Source organism: Rhinopithecus bieti, unplaced genomic scaffold (genome assembly GCF_001698545.2).
Source record: "Rhinopithecus bieti isolate Rb0 unplaced genomic scaffold, ASM169854v2 scaffold_35166, whole genome shotgun sequence".
Taxonomy (NCBI): Eukaryota; Metazoa; Chordata; class Mammalia; order Primates; family Cercopithecidae; genus Rhinopithecus; species Rhinopithecus bieti.
The window spans coordinates 755314-776970 of record NW_016815254.1 but is presented as its reverse complement, the minus strand read 5'-3'; the positions used below and the strand labels follow the sequence as shown (position 1 = coordinate 776970).

Genomic DNA, 21657 nt, shown 5'->3' with positions numbered 1-21657 from the left:
ATATGCTTTTGATGAAATAGCTGTTTACTTCCCTGTAGAGAGTAAAAAGACAAACCGCAAACTGGTAAAAGATCTTTGCTGTTAACCAAAGGACTCGTATCCAGAATATACAAAGAATTCAATAAGAAAAAATTTTACATTCAATCTGCAAGAAAAAGACAACTATCAAGTGGAAAAATAGGTGGAAAAAATAAAGAACTACAAGCCAGGCATGCTGGCTCATGTCTGCAATCCCAGCTACTTGGGAGGATGAAGCAGGCAGATAATTTGAGCCCAGAAGTTTGAGGCTGCAGTGGCTATGATCACACCACTGCACACTAGCTTGGGCAACAAGCAAGATTCTGTCTCTAAAACAAAACAAAACAAAACAAAAAACTCCACAAACGAAACACTTTTAAAAAGATGTTAACAACAGCTAATAGATAGAAAAACACACAGTCTCAGTAGTTACCTATGAATGAAACTGAGGACACAATGAAATGCCATCTCATATTGCCAGATTTGGAACATTTTAAAAGTCTGATCAAGCATTGGCAAGAAAGTAGACAATGGGTATTCTCATAGCCTACTGGAGGTATACCAGCTATAGAAAACAATTTGCCATTACCTAGGAAAGTTTAATGTGGCTATTCCCTAAAATAGAGTGACTCCATTCCAAAGAATCCTGGGACACTGTTACTCAATAAATCACTGTTGGTATTTTGGTGAAACAATCTGTGCTTTGCATTTCAATATAGTTGTCATCTGTTTCTCCTGCCCACTCAACAACTGAAATGCCCCACAATCACTGTAACAATGAAAACACCTCCACAATTTCTAAATGTCCCCTATGGGGTCAGTGCTAAACCTAGCTGAGAACTATTGTACCAAAGGAACTCTAAGACATGTGTATCCAGAACATGTTCATATCAGCAGTGTGCATAATAAAAAGCTGGAAATTAAGTTTATTAATTGGAGAGTGAATAAGTTGCAATATATGTATACAGTGGAACACTATAATATAGCAATAAAAATGAATCGCAAAAATAACAAAAGGCAAGTACTGAAGAATACATAAATATAATTCCATTTAAATAAAGTATGAAATAAATGAAACTGAATGATAATCATATCATTATATGTGATAATATACATACATGATAAAACTATAAAGAAAGAAGTGAATAATTAATAAATTTCATTATAGTGGCTCCCTCTAGAGAGAAGGTGAGAATGTGCAATTGAGGCCGGCCATGGTGGCTCACGCCTATAATCCCAGCACTTTGGGAAGCTGAGGAGGGCCAATCACCTAAAGTCAGGAGTTCTAGACCAGTCTAGCCAACATGGCGAAACCCCATTTCTACTTAAAATACAAAAATTAGCCGGGCATGGTGACACATGCCTGTAGTCCCAGCTACTCGGGAGGCTGGGGCTTGAGCCCAGGTGGAGGTTGCAGGGAGCCAAGATCACGCCACTGCACTCTAGCCTGGGGGACAGAGTGAGACTCCCTCTCAAAAACAAACAAACAAAAAAGAATATCCAATTGAGGAAACACAAACAGAAGTCCTGTTTCTTCAGCTCAGTGGTAGATACACTGGTATCTATCATTTTTCTTTAAACTGTACATACCCTACAATATATATAGTTCACAATTTTTAAAAGTTAAAATTAAAACTTTCTATGTAATATGTTAACAACACGCAGAAGCAGCTACAAAGATCTGTATTAAAAGCAATAATGTAGTTTCTTTCCCTGCCTGGTAACCTTATTGTTTGGAATGAGCGGAGAAATGAATGAAGCTGCTGACACATAGTGCTAGTCTTGGACCACACCTCTGCAATATCCTCTTAAAACTTTTTAACTTATACTTCCCTCATATTATTTATTTTCTGGTAAGATGAGATCATGAGCAAAAGACCAAATGAGTATGTATCATCTTGCATAGTTGGGCAAAACTATATATTCCATATATATATATATACTTTCTAGGTAGCAAATTCCTAAGTTTTCAGGTTTATACCATAATAAAGAGCATATAGTATGTATTCTCATTCATTAAAATTTTACTAAATGCTTACTATGTATCAGCCCCTGGGAGTGGAAAATAGTTAAAATATATTCTTGCTCTTAAAGAGCTCACCACACAGAGACAGGAAGGCAGGAAGAGGAAACTATGAGTAAACAACTACCACTCAGTAGAATTAGTACTGCAATAGATTTAAGGAGAAATAAGGAGGTTGTCAATTCAAGATAAGGCACAAGATTTCATAGAGAAGCTACATCTTGTAGAGTTGTGAGGAACTTTCTAGGCAGATTTGGGAAGAAAGGAATTCCAGAAAAAAAGGGACCAACATAATCATAGGACAAAAGCCAGGGAACTAAAAGACATATCTAAAACACTGTTAGTAATCTGAAATAAATGGGGAAGGGTAGGGAATGCATAACTAGAGAGTTTGTGTTTTATCCTATAGACAACACCATGGAAGGATTCACCAAGCAGTGAATTGGCAACTTTACAAAGGATTGCTTTGGCAACAGGGTAGCCAATGGACTGGAAAGGGTGGTGTGGAGAATCTGAAAAAGGGAGGCATGGAGATAATCAGAGAGAAAACTGTTAGGATAATTCAGAGAAGAGATGAGAACCTAAGAAGAAGGCAATCACACAAAGAACAGAGAGATCAAATCTCACAGTTTTTTGAGAGACAGAATTAAAAAGAATAAAAGAATAGAGTAAGAAAGAAAAAGATGCCACTAAAATTGTGACACAATGGTTAAAAAGGTAGACAGGAATCAGAATGGCATTACAAAAGTCAGAGACAGCTTTTCAAGAAGGGAGGGGTCAGTAATTTGATACAGAAAGCACCAGTAGAATACAACTGATCACTGGATGTTGCATTTTGGAAATCATTAGTAACCTGTCAGCAGTTTCAGTGAAGTGGTAGGACAGAAGCAGCCTGACTAAAGCAAACTCAAAAGTGAAGTAGTGCTAAGAAGGGTGATTTGTTTTCTAGAATGGTTAAGACATACCCTTTTTTTTTTTTGAGATGGAGTTTCATTCTTGTTACCCAGGCTGGAGTACAATGTCGCAATCTCGGCTCACTGCAACCTCTGCCTCCCAGGTTCAAGCGATTCTCCTGCCTCGACCTCCCAAGTAACTGGAATTACAGGCATGTGCCAGCACGCCCGGCTAATTTTGTATTTTTAGTACAGACAGGGTTTCTCCATGTTGGTCAGGCTGGTCTCGAACTCCTGACCTCAGGTGATCTGCCTGCCTTGGCCTCCCAAAGTGCTGGGATTACAACAGGCGTGAGCCACTGCGCCCAGCCAGAGATACACTTTTAAATGGAAGACTTGAGCATACTTTTGGCTGCACTGAAAGGTTGAAAATATGGGAAAGACAAGGGATAACTGGTGGAGAACGTCTCAGAGTAGACACGAAGGGATGGATAGGATCACACAAGCAGTGAAATTGCATAGGAAAAGAAAAAAGATCTTTCTTACTGTGAGAGAGGGATATTAAGTCCCAAGACTGTTCATTCAACAACCATTTACTGAATAAATATTTATTGAATATTTGCCATATACCAGGTACTGTGCAAAGTGTCAGGGGATACAAATGAATAACTCAGTCCCCGACTTCAAAGAGTTCGCAGCTTAGTGGGCAAAATACAGTAACTGTAATATGTTCTAAGTACTAATACGCCACAGTGGAAAGGCCAGTATGGTAGCATAGAACTTAGAAGAAGGGCTAGAATTTAAGAGAGCTTCTGTCTGACACTTTCTCTGTGACATGGATGAAGCTATCTGCCAAGTGTTTTTAGGGTTGGAGAGGTATTAGGCAATGTGTAGGAAGGGAAGGAATGTTCAAAACAGCTGCCCAGATAAAACAACAGCAACTTGTATCCAAGATTTCTATGTCCTGGGTACTATAAAAAGTGCTTTTATACATATTACCTCTTTGATTCTCAAAACAATCCTATTATTTTCGTTTTACCAAGAAAAAAGCCTGGGACTTAGAGATTAAAAACTGAGAGGCACTTAAGGGCTACAGTGAGACTGGAAACTGTTTTCCATAGTAGCAACAATTCACATAATTGTATCATTTTCTCCTGCTGTGTCTCTTAGACCATGAATAGCAACTAATCCAGCATCATGAGTTTACAGGGTTAGGGATGGTACAGCAGAAGGATAAGGGAAGTAGGGAGTTAAAGGAATGGGGAAATGGGAAAGAAAGAGATTCTAATAGTTGATCACTGGGACCATGGCTCTGGGAAACAAAGGTAAGGCAGACTTGGGGAAGAAAATGAAGGAATTAAGGAATCTGACAATATTTAGCAGTAGAAAGAAAATCAGTAAAACACAAAATTGAGGTAGAATGAACATTTTTAAAATAACATTGATGAAAGAGTTTAAGGTGATGAATGACCCATGGCATTGAGTTTCTTCAGAAGAATGAGTCACTAAATTGGATGAGGTCACATATCTAGTAAATGCTAAGTTTAAACAAACTCTGATCTTTTTCCAGTTTCAATGGTATTTTCAACTTTCAACAGCTTGGTTAACTGGTGTTCTAGGTACGACTGTATTGCTAATTAACACTGAAATTTACTATCTCATAAAACATTATATTAAAAGTTTTCTTAATATGAAGTACTGTTCATTCTTTTTCAGCAGATTTGTAGAACAATCACAAGCACTTCTAATGATCATCATTACCTCTTTTTTGGCTTCTTTTTTGGGATCATAATCACTATCATTCCCATCCATTGGATGTGTTTCTTCTACATCATCATCACTGAGAAGAAACAAAAATTAGTACACTTAATTCCCTTTTTTTTTTTTTTTAAGATAGCGTTTCACTCTTATTGCCCAGGCTGGAGTGCAATGGCACGATCTCAGCTCACTGCAACCTCTGCCTCCTGGGTTCAAGCGATTCTCTCACCTCAGCCTCCCAAGTAGCTGGGATTACAGGTGCCCACCACCACACCCAGCTAATTTTGTATTTTAGTAGAGATGGGGTTTCACCATGTTGGCCAGGCTGGTCTTAAACTCCTGACCTCAAGTGATCTGCCCGCCTCAGCCTCCCAAAGTGCGGAGATTACAGGCGTGAGCCACTGCACCCAACCAATTCCTTTCTTTTTATTGTATTCTAGTGCTCTTATCAAACTGTAATATATATATCTTAATAATTTTACTAAATATTATTTAACAGAATAAGAGTTGTACTTGAGAAGATGAGCTTTTAATTCAGATTTCTGTAGTGTTCAGAAACATTTATCTCATTGGGTGTACAGAATCCTTTTAGCAAACACTTCTAGCTCAAAAACAGAGAACCAGTGGGAAAGGGATTTAAAAAGAAATATCATTTGGGAAATGGGAACACATACAAATTGATGTAATACTTAAATTTCAGTCCTCCAATTGGAGAATACAGACAAAAATGAAACAAAATGATTTTATACTATCAAAAGATTTAGCCTCAATAATAAGGATTTCAGTTACTCAGGTAATTATAAAAAGAGCTTCTTTCATAGAATATATTCTTTAATATATTCTAAATGTGTATTAAATATATCAATACTAAAAGGAAGCATCATTTGTGATTAAAAGAGGTGAAAGAGTTCTTAATATTAAAACTTCTAACCACTTAGCTCTTCTTGTCAGAGTAGAAACATAAATGTAAGAATAAGGAATATCTACAATGTGTTGTGATAACTTTTCTGCCTTAGGAAATGTAAGCAATCCAATGCAGTGTCCCTAACAATGTAACTGTATGAAGGTAACCAACCTACCTGTCACCCTGATTATGTCTATTAGCTAGTTTACGAGCCTGGCGATCCATCAAACTTGTCCTAGAGCGAGTTTTTTTCCAAGAATAGTAATATTTTACAAGGCTTGCAATTGTCTTATCTGGAAGCTTAAAAAAAATCATGTTAATATCAGCAAGTTTAATTCATAAACAAAATGAATAATAATTTAGATGATATTCTTTACTATTTAGTAAAGGCATAATTAAAAAATATTTCATGGGTACCTTTATGAATTATAGAGCTAAAAAGTACTACTACAGTCAGTATCCTGTATCAATGTCACTGACATTTCTGAATGAATATTCCTATTTGTTCTGGAAGAGGAGGGGAAGAGGTCACAAACTAATTTGGTGAGAATGTCCCCAGAAGTTCCATGTTAGTATTCAATATATATAATTCACATAAAATAAATTCACTATTTCAAGTGTACATATTAGTGGTTTTGGCAAATTCACTAACTTGTACAATCACCATCTTTATCTAATTCCAGAACATTTTCACAATCTCAAAAAGAAATCCTGTACCCATTAGCAATCATTCCCTATTTTACCCCTCCACCAGTCCCTGGCAACCACTAATCTACCTTCTGTCTCTATGGATTTGCCTATTCTGGACATTTTACATAAAGGGAATCATACAATTGTGACCTTTTGTGTCTTGCTTCTTTCATTTAGCAAGATGTTTTAAAGAAAAGCTATTCAATTATTGGCCGGGCGCGGTGGCTCACGCCTGTAATCCCAGCACTTTGGGAGGCCGAGACGGGCGGATCACAAGGTCAGGAGATGAGACCATCCTGGCTAACACGGTGAAACCCCGTCTCTACTAAAAATACAAAAAAAATTAGCCGGGCGCGGTGGCGGGCGCCTGTAGTCCCAGCTACTCAGGAGGCTGAGGCAGGAGAATGGCGGGAACCCAGGAGGGGGAGCCTGCAGTGAGCTGAGATCTGGCCACTGCACTCCAGTCTGGGCGACAGAGCGAGACTCCGTCTCAAAAAAAAAAAGCTATTCAATTTTTAACAATACATTTTTTTGAATAACTTTGTTTTAAATCGAGTCTTAAAACGGTAAATAATGCAAACAGGCTTTGGCCATCAAATGAAGTCTCTGAGTATTAAAATGACTAATGATCATGCACTGACTGATCTGTCATAGTGAAAGCAAGGATGCAACTTCTCCACCAAAAATGTTCTCTTTCATTATGGAAGACACCTAGATATATTTGCAAACATTATCTAATTTTCATCTACTCAGGTTAAAATAGTTTAATGCAGGAACTTCTCAGATTTACATTATTTTGACACAATACTAAAAAATGTAGGAACTAGAAATACACGAAAGAAAGAAAGAAAGAAAGAAAGAAAGAAAGAAAGAAAGAAAGAAAGAAAGAAAGAAAAGAAAAGAAAAGAAAAGAAAAGAAAAGAAAAGAAAAGAAAAGAAAGAGAAAGAGAAAGAAAGAAAGAGAAAGAAAAGAAAGAAAGAAAGAAAGAAAGAAAGAAAGAAAGAAAGAAAGAAAGAAAGCAAGCAAGCAAGCAAGCAAGCAAGCAAGCAAGCGAAAGAGAGAAAGAGAGAAAGAGGCAGCAGCACCATCTGGACAATATTGAAATAATTTGTTTTTTGTTTTTTGAGACAGAGTTTCGCTCTGTTACCCAGGCTGGAATGCAGTGGCGTGATCTCGGTTCACTGCAACCTCTGCTTCCCGGGTTCAAGCTATTCTTCTGCCTCATCCTCCTAAATAGCTGGGGTGACAGGCATGTGCCACCACACTCGGCTAATTTTTTGTATTTTTAGTAGAGACGGGGTTTCACCGTGTTAGCCAGGATGGTCTCGATCTCTCGACCTTGTGATCCGCCTGCCTCAGCCTCCGAAAGTGCTAGATTACGGGCATGAGCCACCGCGCCCAGCCTAATAAGGACTTTTAAAACGGGGTTTTCATATCCAAAATATATAAGTTGGAAAAAATCCTCGTGTCAAAGAGCGAAACATTTAAAATAAAGTTGAAATTTTTTTTTTCCTGGAACAATAAACATACGAAATAACTCTATTACATGTATATTATTACATGTTATGTAAGTCAAAATAAAAGCTAATTTACTATAATGCAATAGCACATAACTATCATGTAAGAGTGGTTGCAGAAAACAGGATTGTATACAAATATACCTGTTTCCAAATAGTTTTAAAATTAAATTGAAGAATGTTTTGTATTTAATAATTAGGAAGTGTTCAATAGTAGCTTAAGATATCATTCACATATGAACCACAGTAAGATTAAAATTACCATACCATTTGCTGAATCCTGTGAAAGCTTTTTCCATGAAAACTAAAGGCTTGTTCAAATAGGACTTTATCTTCCACTGTCCACTCATCCGGAAAGGGAGTGAAATTAGGGAGATCAGCAAGGGACTTCTCAATGTTATGTTTATGCCAGAACAACATGCCAAGTGCCTTTGAAGAGAAATCATTCCCCTTTGGTTTTAATGGACTTATGTTCCATCACACTTAAGAAAGTTAAACACAAATTAGATCAAAATCTTAAGCCTATGACTTCAACTGAAGACAGACTCACAGTTTGGGACTTTAAATCAGGGGCGCCCAGGTAGCAGACCTCATTTATTTATTTCTTTTAAATCAGGGCCTCAGAACAGTGAATGTTCTTACATACCATATTTGCTGCAGAATCTAGGAAAAACAGTGAGCTGAGGAGAGTGACTACAAAGCAGATTTGTAGGTTCCCACCAAGAGTTTAACCCACATTTTAAAATTTGTCAATATGTAGGAAAAAATATGCTAAAAGGAAATTTTCCAGTAAATCCATACTTGGATGAAATGATCAGATGCCACAAAGCCAGAAATGCTCAGTTGGGGCTTAGTAGGGAGATATTTAAGTTTTAATCTTTTACAAGTGTATCACAGGCTAACCATGACCAAGAAGTAAAAGTACCTCCACTGCAACTTTAACAATTTTTTAACCACATTTAAGTTATTTATTATCAGAACATATAAACAGAATTATTAGGAGGCATATAAATAACTTCAATGACTTGATTACCAAATCATAACAAAGACTGAAATGGACAACTTCCAAAAATTCCATAAATTCCCCTTCTATTTTAAGTAGTAGGCCTTTCTCTTTATTATAAGGTATTAAGCATCATTTAGGGCACAAACTTTTATTTTCTATGAGATATAGCCACTTTTTAAATACTGAGTTTGTTAATTTCTGTACTCTGATAACAGTCCTTTAAAATACACAGGAAAACGAACATATGTATAGTCCTATTTTAAAGGATTAACTTTCTCAAATATTAAACAGAAAGGCAAGGCTTAAAAACAAAATAGGCAATCAAAGGCTTCAAAATTCACAAAAAAGTTAATTACATTTAGGTAGATACAGATAAAATAAACATCTCAATTTCACAAAAATATTCCTTTACCATGTAATTGGACTATAAAGTTAGCTCTTGATAACCCAGGTTACAGATAATTTACCTTTCTTACTTATCTTAAAACAAATCTAGCTATTTTACTATTAATTCTGATAAAAGTTGAAATAGTTAGTTGAAATGAGATTTAAGATCTCTTTCATTTCATTTTTCCATATTTTCCATTCCCTTATTACTAAGGATAATGTACCATATATTTGTCTCTCTATATATAGTGTATTATATATAACACAGTGTATTACATAATACACATTATATAAATACATTATAGTCTATTTAATATAACTTATCTCCACGACTATGTTATACTTACTAAATTCAATGACATTACTATATTTTGTATGCAGAAAAAGACCAATCTGTGGGTAGCCAATAGATCGAATTATAGTATAAAATATTAAGATAATTTCTTGATTTTAATTTTTATTTGAAGAGACTTAACTCTACATACAGACAGATACATCATATATAGATATATCCTTTTAAAGTTATCTAACAAAACAGCCTTTTGTGATTTCATTCAAAATTTAAAAGTCTTAAATATTCCCTTAAATGTAAAGTTTAACTTTTAGATCCTATAGAACAAAAGTCAAAAGAGAATTACCTCTATCATTAATAAAATTTTTTATAAATAAAAGATTTGTTTTAAAGTTCTATCTGTGTACACTGACTCCAAAATACACCAAAACCTTAACTTTTCATTTTGGAAAGCATTTGCCAGAGGAATACTGAAGGCTCCCAGAAATTTTCAGAACTCAAAGTAGAATAAGAAACAGATATATTGAGAGAAAAATATTTAAGCCCTTGAGATGAATAATGTTTATAAAAGCAAACTCCTTAATATTGAAAGGTCACTCTTTGCTAGGACTTTTGTGGTATCTATAAAATAGCTGGTCAAGATTATGCACTTTGTTAGGACAGAAACTATGATGAGATTCTCTGGATTTGGTAAATATTGAGACAAGCCTTACTATTGAAGTGTTTCTCTACATACCTGTTCCACATTGTAGCCATGCTTCTCCTTTGCAATTGCAATGTATTCATCCACTGCAATGAAATAATGGTATATAATTAATTATTCTCATTTAATTAATTTACCTAGGTCTACTTTTGTTCTTAACATAGCAAAGTAAAACAATTTATATTCCAGGGTAAAAAAATAGCCAAAGATACCTCCCATGAAATGTTACAAAAAGAGACTTCTAATAGAAAGATCAGATGCTCACCTGGTTTAAAATTTTATTTAGTATAACTTATCTCTACAACTACACATTATACTTACTAAATTCAATGACATTACTATATTTTGTATGCAGAAAAGACCAATCTGTGGGTAGCCAATAGATCTAATTATTGTATAAAATATTAACATAATTTCTTTTCTAATAGTCTTTATTTGAAGAGAGTTAGCCGTTTAAGACCCTTTCACATATTTAGAGTTGTTCCAAAGCCTTTACCATTCCATTTTTGATTGATGTATAAAGGATAGCTTATAGTTCTGCCAGTTATACATAACAATGACACATTTAAGTATGCTTCAGTACTCCTAAATTTTCTTCAGCTCTTCCTGCTTGTAATACAAAGCATGTTTGAATATTCCACTTTCATTTATCTTCCATATGTAATTAAGCCAACAGAATTATTTAGATAAGCAGTTTCAATGACGATAAACTGGCCATTATTTCAAGGCCTCATTGCTGAGAAGTCCGACACATTCACCAGAACTCAGTTTTATGTGAACTCCATAAAATCGCTCTTCCTTGATTCTAATTAATTTTTATATGTGTGTGTATGTATAAATTAACTTTTGGAAATATTTTGAGAAGCAGTGGTTAAGAATCCTGATTCTGGAACGGCTAGTCTACCTGGGTTTGATTATCAGCTTATTGCCGTTTTTTTGACTTTGGCCAAGTAACTTTTGATCTTCGTGTACCTTAGTTTCCTCACTCTAAATAGTTGTTAAAAACACTACCTTCCTCCTATGATTAAATAGTTAATAAATGGAAAATGCCCAGAACAGCACCTGGTCCATTTTAAGAATTTTATAAGTATTTGCTGTGATTATTAGTCAGTACAGTCTAATATACGAATATGCTCTTATAACAATAATGCTATTAGAATAAAATGTTTAAATGTATGCTATCAAATCTCCCCACAAAGGGTAAGCTTTTTGTGTAGAAAACCCAAATATTACATTTTGTTTACAGGCCAAAGCACTTAAATACATGACAGGTCTAAATATATGCTGAACAATACCAATTGACTTGTGGTTTCCAACCCTGGCTATGCATTACAATCAGTGTGGGAGCTTTTAAAAAATAAGACATCCAGGATCCACCCTTGAAGCCTCTGACTTACTTGGTCTGAGAAAGAGACTAGACATAAGTACTTAAAAAAAAAAAATTCCCCAAGTGATTCCAATGCACTTCCAGGGCTGAAAAACCATCGCCCTAGACCTTCATTTAAATATTCCACATGAACACTACACTACCAGGACTCTCTGGCTGAATTTTGTTTCCACTTTGCTAAGAAATGAACCATTGTATAAAACAGAACTAAGCCAGCAAAATTCAATGATACCCTGATGCTCAGTTTGTGAATGAAAACCTTTGTCTGTAATGAGGATTGAACCTGGGAAACTAATAGTCTCTTTTAGGTTCTCATTAAACAGTCCCAGGCCAGATGAATAATTTCATGTTTTCTGTTAGGAATGCTTCAAGGGCACAAAATTTCTAGACTACCAGCTAGACCTTTGGCTGGTGTTTTACAGCTCTTAAATAGAAAGACTTATCAGGTAAGCAGAAACATACTCGGTTTTCAATTTTTAGCTCCCTTATTGCATCAATAAGCATGATTCGACTTACTATACACGATAGGATATCATTAATTTTCATGGGACTAAATAAATCAGACACCTTTAAGATGTTAGTAAATATTCTAAAAAGACAAGCTTATCTTACAGCTGCTAGAATTAACTGTTCAGTGTCGTCGTTGTTCTTGTTGTTATTTAACAAACTAAATGATAAGTGAATGGAGGGGTGGGGATCTTAGTGTTGTTACCTGCACGTTTCCTATATCTGATGTGCCGCAAAGGATCAGGTCCGCTACATCACATTGAAGTCTAAAGCCACACCATGATTCAAGAAGTGCATGGTCAATGATCCAGAAGGTCTCCGTCCAGAAATGGAGAGCACAAAGATGACCTGATGGCTGCTGAAGTCAGTTCTTTCCCCTTTCCTCTTTAAAATGGTAATGATAGTGGGCTCTTTGAAGTTTGAAGGCATGTCTTTACCGCTCCAAATACTGAGGAAAAGCCTGGGCAGATGTCTACATAGTAACTCCCTCCCCTGCTTGAGGATTTAAGCAGCAATGCCATCAGATCCTAGGTTTTTCATTCTTCATGGGCCTGACACAAATTGGAAGGATCAACCCACTATCTTCCAAAAGGAAAAACATTCTAATATAACAACCTCCATTAAAAAAAATAAGAGTAATAATAAAAACAAAGACAAAACTGTTTTATGAGAATCTAAAAGACCCAAAAACAAATATAAATCACATTTTGAATTGGGTGATAAACTCCTGCTGACATTAACATTCAATTTCAGAAAACTTACATTTGGCATCTGGGATACTGTGATATGGAGACCATACAAGCATCCCTCCATTGTCTTTATCTGTGTACTTTGTAGCACCTGGGGGAAAAAAATAATTACTTTGAATATGATGGATTTTATTTACACTGAAAGTAAGTATAAACAAAGTAAGCTGGCCGGGCACGGTGGCTCATCCCTGTAATCCCAGTACTTTGGGCGGGCGAGGTGGGCGGATCACGAGGTCAGATAGAGACCATCTTGGCTAACACGGTGAAACCCCGTCTCTACTAAAAATATGAAAACGAAAAATTAGCCAGGCATGGTGGCGGGCGCCTGTAGTTCCAGCTACCCGGGAGGCTGAGGCTAGAGAATAGTGTGATTCCGGGAGGCAGAGCTTGCAGTGAGCCAAGATGTGCCACTGCACTCCAGCCTGGATGACAGAGCGAGACTCCATCTCAAAAAAAAAAAAAGTAAGCTTTATTTCAGTTTTAGTACAGTATCTGCAAAGGATGACAACAAAAGAAAATACAGGAAAACAGAAGGAAAACAGATTTACATTATATATAGTAAATATCTTGTTTATAAAAATTAAGGAAATTTTACAAATGCTGGTTTATCCCTTTTAAAGTAAAAAAGGCTTTCTTCAGTACATTATATATCTCTACTTGACAGAAGGTAATAAATCTGATATAAACTTCCATACATTACTTAGAGATCATCATTAAAAACTCAAGACTTTTAAACAAGAAACAATGCCTCAGGTACTGTTTTGCCCCATATCTAAATGGGTCAAGATTGCTGTAATTTTAAACACTTATGTCTGCTTTTATTTAATTTTATTTCTTGGTAAGGGTCTGCCAGCTATTCACTTTTAAACTTAAGTTCATTTATGACATTTTATATTTATAAAAGTTTGTGCTCTGTATTAGAAGAAAAGTCAAGAAAAATAAAAATAAAAAAGGCTGGGTGCAGTGGCTCATGCCTGTAATCCCAGCACTTTGGGAGGCTAAGGCAGGCGGATCATCAGAGGTCAGGAGTTCAAGACCAGCCTGGCCAACATGGTGAAACCCCGTCTCTACTAAAAATGTGAAAATTAGCCAGGTGTGGTGGCACACACCTGTAATCCCAGCTCCTCGGGAGGCTGAGGCAGGAGAATCACTTGAACCTGGGAGGCGGAGGTTGCAGTGAGCTGAGATCACACAGCTGCACTCTAGCCTGGGTATCAGTGCCAGGCTCCGTCTCAAAAAAAAAAAAGTCAAGGTAAAAAAGTTAATGCAATTTCTTCTTAATATAATCTCAAAGTCTACTTCTACTTCTGACTTGGAAGAATAGTAACATTTTCTAATTTCTTTCTTTTTAAAGATGTGAAGTCTGGCTATGTTGCCTAGGCTGGTCTCAAACTACTGGCCTCAAGCAATCCTACTGCCTCAGCCTTCCAAGTAGTTGGGATCACAGCTGCATGCCACCACACCCAGCCTCTAATTTATTTATAATATTTTATAACCTATAAAGTCAGAAAAATCAAGCCCTATTAAACCTTCATATAAATTAAGAATCAACAGCATGAAGGCCTGAGACAGCTATGCCAGAGCCAAATTACATGCCTGTAGACTCTATTATTTTAATCATTCAGTGTTATTTTTCTGGTCTACCTAATTCTTAGTTGCATTTAATTCATTAAAACTATCAACAAATGAAGCATTGCTGCCACTTTTTTTTTTTTTTTTTTTGAGATGAAGTTTCACTCTTGTTGCCCAGGCTGTTCAATAGCACAATCTAGGCTCACTGCAACCTCTGCCTCCCAAGTTCAAGTGATTCTCCTGCCTCAGCCTCCGGAGTAACTGGGATTACAGGCATGCACCACCGCGCCCAGCTAATTTTTGTATTTTAGTAGAGACAGGGTTTTACCATGTTGGCCAGGCTGGTCTTCAACTCCTGACCTCGTGATCCGCCTGCCTCGGCCTGCCAAAGTGCTACAGGAACGCGCCACCGTGCTTGGCTAACTTCATATTTTTAGTAGAGACAAGGTTTCTCCATGTTAGTCAGGCTGGTCTCGAACTCCCAACCTCAGGTGATCTACCCACCTCGGCCTCCCAAAGTGCTGGGATGACAGGCGTGAGCCACTGCACCCGGCTCATAAATGACTTTTTTGTGGTACTGATAATTACCATTAATAGCCAGAATTCTAAAATTACTCACATAAAATATTAAAATAATTCCGAGGTTAAACTGTAATCCTTTATAAAGTTATAAGATATTTGGAATGAAGAACATTCATTTCTAGTGGTAGGAGAACTACTACTATAATCTCCATCTAGAGAAGTTATCTATCAGGCAATAATATAGTATCATTCAATATTTTTATTTTTAGAGAAGCATCATATATCATTACTGATCAACAAATTTTAGTTAAAAAATCATACATTGCCATAAAATATAAATTTATCTTAAAATTCTATGTATGTTATAAGGAAAATTAAGAAGAAAAGAGAACTGAAAGAAGAAACACTACCAAAGTATTCGAAGGCCTTTTGTATTTTGTCATATTTTTAATAAAAGAAGACACAAAAGCATGAGCTGAGAATTTAGGAAAATGCCAAATTACAGTTCATTATGTAAAATTTATATTCAATGCAAATAAACTGGCCAAGCCCTGTGGCTCAAGCCTGTAATCCCAGCACTTTGGGAGGCTGAGGTGGGAGGATCACTTGAGGTCAGAAGTTCAAGACCAGCCTGACCAACATGGAGAAACACCATCTCTACTAAAAATACAAAAATTAGCCGGGTGTGGTTGGTGCATGCCTGTAATCCCAGCTACTTGAGAGGCTGAGGCAGGATGATCACTTGAACCCGGGAGGTGGAGGTTGCGGTGAGCCGAGATTGCTCTATTGCACTCCAGCCTGGGCAACAAGAGCGAAACTCCACCTCGGAAAAAAAAAAAAAAGAAACTTTGAGATATCTTTTAAAACTTCAATATTAAGATACATATTTAAGTTTTCACCCTGTAAACAAAATACAAACACAAAATAGTCAACCCACTCAATGGTAATAAAACAAAAACCCTATTTAAGTTGGTCAGAAGCCTTTACTTAATTCATAAAATCTAACGTTATACAAAGTGAATATCCTAAACTTCAATCCTTTAACATGGAACTGATTATTTTGCACAATGGAATCATGACAATAGGATCATTTAAATCCTACTTAACAGAACATGAAATGCAACAAAGAAAGTTTTCCATTAAGTCTCAAGTCTTAATGGTGTATCATGCTAAATATTGAAACATAATTTCCTTGCATCTCATTCTTGCCTTACAGAAAGTCTGAATTAAAATATCTTCATTAAATGGCCCTTCTCAAACAGGTATTAAACTATTAATTTTTCAGCATAAAAAAAGCCACAGGCTGGGAGCAGTGGCTCTTACCTATAATCTCAGTACTTTGGGAGGCCAAGGAGGGTGGATGGCTTGAGCCCAGCAGTTTGAGGCCAGTCTGGGAAACACAGTGAGACCCTGTCTCTACTAAAACTATAAAAAATTAGCTGGATGTGGTCGCATGCACTTGTAGTCCCAGTTACTCAAGAGGCTGAGGTGGGAGGATCGCTTGAGCCCAGGAGTTCGAGGCTACAGTGAGTCATGACCACACTACTGAACTCCAGCCTGGGCAACAAAGCAAGACCCTGTCTCAATAAATAAGTTTCCAAAAAAATTCTTAGCATTGTAATTAAGGGTTCAATCTGACAGAAACTGGTATCCAAGCTGTGGGAACTAACAGCTCTTCCAATGTGGGTGAGCGGGTAGAGGATAGAGGAGAGGCATACATAGAGCCATCCTGTCTGATAGCAGAGAATGCCTAATTAAGCATTTCACAATTTTCCTTCCCTAACTCTGAACTGGACTCTACTATTTTCAATTATATATGTGTCAACTAGGCCCAAGAGATGACTGATACAGGAAATGAGGGATATTTTAGTGCAATGGTTAAGAGTATGAACTATAGAGCCCAACTCCCAGAGTCTGAATACCAGCTCTGCTACTTGGTAGCTGTGTCACCTTGGATAAATCTATTTAATCTGTCTGTGCCTCAGTTTTCCTTATCTCTAAAAATATGGATGATGAGAGTACCTATCTGACAGAGTTGCTCAAAAATTAAATGAATATAAGTACGTGGCATATGGTAAGCATTATCTAAGATTTAATTATTATTATTACTAGTGTATGCTTATTGAAGACAGTTCTTTCTTAAGTTCCTTCCTTCTTTATCCTAAAAAGGCTTCTTCTCACTGTATCAACTACAAATGAATAAAACCTCAAGGGAATATATCGCAAAAATGGCTGATGTCCTCTCTCGTCAACCCCTTGAAAATGAAATTGAATAGCTATAATGACCTTTATGTTTTCTCACAATTCAGACGTGATTCCTTTCCTACAAAATAGGAGAAAGTAACATGTACTATTAAAATAATTTATCTACCTCTTGGGATGCTTTGCATCCAATAAGTTTTACCTTTTTCATTGTAAAAGTCAGAATGAACTAAAACATTAAACAGACATTAACCCCATGTTTATTTTGTTTTTATCTGTAACAATATTTAAGATTATACCTCAAAACTATCTGATATTTAGAAACAGTACTGAGACTCAAACCTGACTCACCAACAAAACAACCATGACTTAAAGTACCTGATCTTCTGAACAGATTAAAAAACAAACCAAAACCTAGATAGCAAGCTACCATAATTTTAAAAGACTATAGTAGCATATCAGTTCTGAAAATAAAATTGTTGAACAATCAGTTGTCTTCAGTTTTAGATAAAACATTTAAAGGTTAATCACTTTGAAATTATTAGATCTTTTAACTGGAGTCTTACATTTATAAGACTGCTGGAGAAAACCAACAACTAGGAAGGGAAAATATAATTCAATAAACTAAGATTTCCACATCAATAAAATAAAATCTATTACTTTTAGATTTCCTTTAGGACATTAAAATAAGGACTTTGAAGATGATCATGGAACAAATATACTATACAAAGAACTCAAATATTGAGAATATTAAAATGTACTAAATATATTGTAACATTTTACTACTTATATACTAGGTTCTAAATTATATACTTAATATATACCAACTTCAAACTTGAGTAAACAAAGACTTTCCGGGGGCACATGAGCACGAGTAAGTTTCAAGAGAATCAATTTTCAGAACTTTAACTTCCCTGTGTTCTCTTTCCCAAGACAATCTGCCTGAAAACTCACATGTGGTCAAATGGTAAGAGGTTAGACTCATTCTACTTCCATCATCTCTCTTCCCAAATGCCCGTCTCTCACTTAAAAAAAAAATAAAAGGGCACCATCTCTCATGCATTCCAAATCTTACAAGAGTACATGACCCAAAATGTTAAACCCTGCAGGGTTTCAAACAGGGTGTCAGGAAAACACTCCTTTACTCAAGGCACCATAACTACTAGAGTTTTAATCAATTATGCATTAATTGTAATAACTCAAGCCAGAAGAGATGTAACACTCAGAAGCTTACTCACAGGTGATCAATAAAGCACTTTATTTTATTTTACTTTATTTATTCATTTGAGACAGAATCTCACTCTGTCGCCTAGGCTGGAGTGCAATGGTGCAATCTTGGCTCACTCCAACCTCCACCTCCCGGGTTCAAGCAATTCTGCCTCAGCCTTTCAAGTAGCTGGGATTACAGGTGCCCACCACCATACCCAGCTAATTTTTTGTATTTTTAGTAGGGATGGGGTTTTGCCATGTTGGCCAGGCTGGTCTTGAACTCCTGACCTCAAGGGATCCACCTGCCTTGGCCTCCCGAAGTGCTGGGATTACAAGCATGAGCCACTGCGCCGGCCCAATAAAACACTTAAAAGCACAAAAAAAAATTATATAAGATAAAATTCTGTGGAGAAAACGCATGGAAATGACTTCAAAGACGAAAAGGAACAATGTAAACTTTCAGAATGTTAGAAGCTTGTCTACATATTTTACAAAATAGTACTATTACATCACTGTAGTATTTATATTTAACTGGATACATTTAAAATAAAGATATAAAGACTTCATTATCAAAGTATTAGTATTTTCAATACACTACAGATTATATTTTTCAACAATTTAAACGCAGTGACAAGTAATAGATGTTGACTAAAAATATGTGCATCTTTTTTCAAAATTATTTCATGGATATGTAAGTAAAATATTTTGAAAACACTGCTTTATATACAGTATTTTTCACTTAATCTTGTGATATTCTTAACATCATCATCCTTTTACAAACGAGAAAACTAAGGCCTAGAGAAGTCAGGTGGTTCATCCAAGGCTATTACGCCATATTAGATTAAAGGCATATGATAAGAAATTAGGCTCTACACACAAAAACTGTTCTCATGATGTAAGTACAGTTAGTAGGCACTAAATAAAAGTTGGGAAGATCTAGTGAACAATGGAAAGAAAATAATCAGAAATATAGTTAGTAAAGACATTATTAGCAATGGTTCCATAATTAAGGTAAACTGTTCCTAATCTCTTAACTTCAGTAATTCCAATATAAATCTCAATTCTTCTCATATTTCCTAAAATAATCACTTTAATAAATTTTTTTTTTTTTTGAGACCGAGTCTCATTCTGTCACCTAGGGTATAGCACAGTGGCACCATCACAGTTTACTGCAGCCTCAACTTCCTGGACTCAAATGATCTCCCACCTCAGTCTTCTGAGTAGCTGGAAGTACAGATGTGGTATGCCACAATACTTGGCTAATTTTTGAATTTTCTGTAGTGACAGGGTCCCACTATGTTTCCCAGGTTGGTCTCAAACTCCTGGGCTCAAGCGATCCTCTCACCTCAGCCTCCCAAAATGCTGGGATTATACCCATGAGCGTTCGGATTATACCCATGAGGGATAGCCCCTGGCCAATTCATTCTTTACCTGTTTAATTTTTAGCATCATCACTATCACCTTTTCCAATAAAATTAGCCTGCATAAAAAATCCTCTTAATTTTTCTACATTCTGATCACAGCAGATTTTAAAACTCAGCACCCAAGGAATTTTCTTTCAAATGACTTCTAGAACTATGGGTCAACAATCTCCATAAAGATGGATTGAGTGGTTTAGGAGACAAAGATAATGAGAAAGAGAAGAGAGAGGAGCTAACCATGTCTCAATTTCCATAATTAATAAATATCTTTTTGGCAGGGTGCAGTGGCTCAAGCCTGTAATCCCAATACTTTGGGAGTTCAAGACTAGCCCGGCCAACATGGTGAAACCTCTTCTCTACAAAAATACAAAAAAAAAAAAAATTAGCCGGGCACGGTAGCACGTGCCTGTAGTTCCAGTTACTCGGGAGGCTGAGGCAGGAGAATTGCTTGAACCCAGGAGGTGGAGGTTGCAGTGAGCCAAGATCGCACCACTGCACTCCAGCCTGAGTGACAGAGCAAGACTCTGTCAAAAAAAAACTTTTCGTCTATTATTTTTCCCAAGGTAATGTGTTTATATCTCACCTAATTATACTGATGTGAAAAACACAACAACACAACATTTATAATAAAATAGATCAGCGGTATAACGTTGAATGGCAGAGGTCCAGTATTTCCCTGTAAAAAATGCCCAAAAACTGATAATCTACGTTTGATTCATAAGATTAGCCTTTAACAGGTAAGAGAAGCCCTCCTAAGTTTAAATGGTAGTCAGTTTTAATTCTGTCCTTGGGTTCGGTATGCTTCTGGAGAAGACTATTAAGCAGAAAATGAGTAAGTGAACTTAAAGAAAGTGATGTCTAGCCTTATTCTAATAATAAAATTCAATTAGTCTGAGTAAATAAATGGAAAATATGACTTTAATGACTTTAAAAACATTTCAGTGATTTTTTTTTTCTCCTCAAATATTCTATTCAGGTTCAAAATAAGCAAAATATTATTGTGGATTAAGTTAGTTAACAACGGTCACGTAAAACCACATTAATATTATTCTAAGTGATTACTCTCGAAATTTGGAAATTTGCTCCAGTGTTCAGTTTATCCTGAAACAAAAAAGATGCTTTCCAATCATTAGATCAATGCTTTCTAATGTAATGCTATGGCATGTACAAGTTTGTTCCAGCATTAAGTCTAGCTCTTAAACACAAGACTCCTAATAAAACTGTATATAGTTGTCTATGAAATAAATATTGACTCAGAAATCTACCCATTGGGGCAAAAAGATAGATATATTAACTTAAGAAATAACTGTAGCTGCTGAGGTCTAATTTGGAAATAACTATCACTACCAAAACAAACACAGACTCCCAATGAAAGCTCCAAATCAGAAAGGTGTGAATACATCCAGAATAATTCTTCATAATTACAAGTTTTAATCTTTATAGAATTAACTGCCATATGTCCATCATTTAATACTGGTAAGAATTCCATTAAATAGTTTTTATAGGCTGGGCGCGGTGGGTGGTTCACACCTGTAATCCCAGCACTTTGGGTGGTTGAGGCAGACAGATCACGAGGTCAGTTCAAGATCAGCCTGGCTAAGATGGCGAAACCCCATCTCTACTAAAAATATAAAAATTAGCTGGGCATGGTGGCGCGTGCCTGTAGTCCCAGCTACTCAGGAGGCTGAGGCAGGAGAATCACTTGAACCCAGGAGGTGGAGGTTGCAGTGAGCCGAGATCGCGCCACTGCACTCGCCACTGCACTCCAGCCTGAGAGACAGAGCAAGACTTCATCTTAAAAAAAAAAAAAAAGTTTTTCTAGCCAGGAATACTGAGGCGCAGGGATAGTGTGTGGCTTGCTCAGACCACAAAAGAAGAGCTGGGAGTTAGGAATTC

General features: G+C 36.3%; 1 protein-coding gene across 1 annotated transcript in view; it reads right to left on the bottom strand.

The window, feature by feature from the left end:
* RCOR3 (REST corepressor 3) overlaps positions 1 to 21657 on the bottom strand; it is a 58413-nt gene that overhangs the window by 33796 nt on the left and 2960 nt on the right. Inside the window, exons 2-7 of the mRNA XM_017853038.1 lie at positions 17483 to 17517; positions 12849 to 12973; positions 10226 to 10278; positions 8072 to 8233; positions 5772 to 5896; positions 4696 to 4774 (exon numbers count right to left, since the gene is read on the bottom strand). Of these exons, the coding sequence (XP_017708527.1) occupies positions 4696 to 4774; positions 5772 to 5896; positions 8072 to 8233; positions 10226 to 10278; positions 12849 to 12973; positions 17483 to 17517 (579 nt within the window). The remainder of the gene's footprint in view (positions 1 to 4695; positions 4775 to 5771; positions 5897 to 8071; positions 8234 to 10225; positions 10279 to 12848; positions 12974 to 17482; positions 17518 to 21657) is intronic.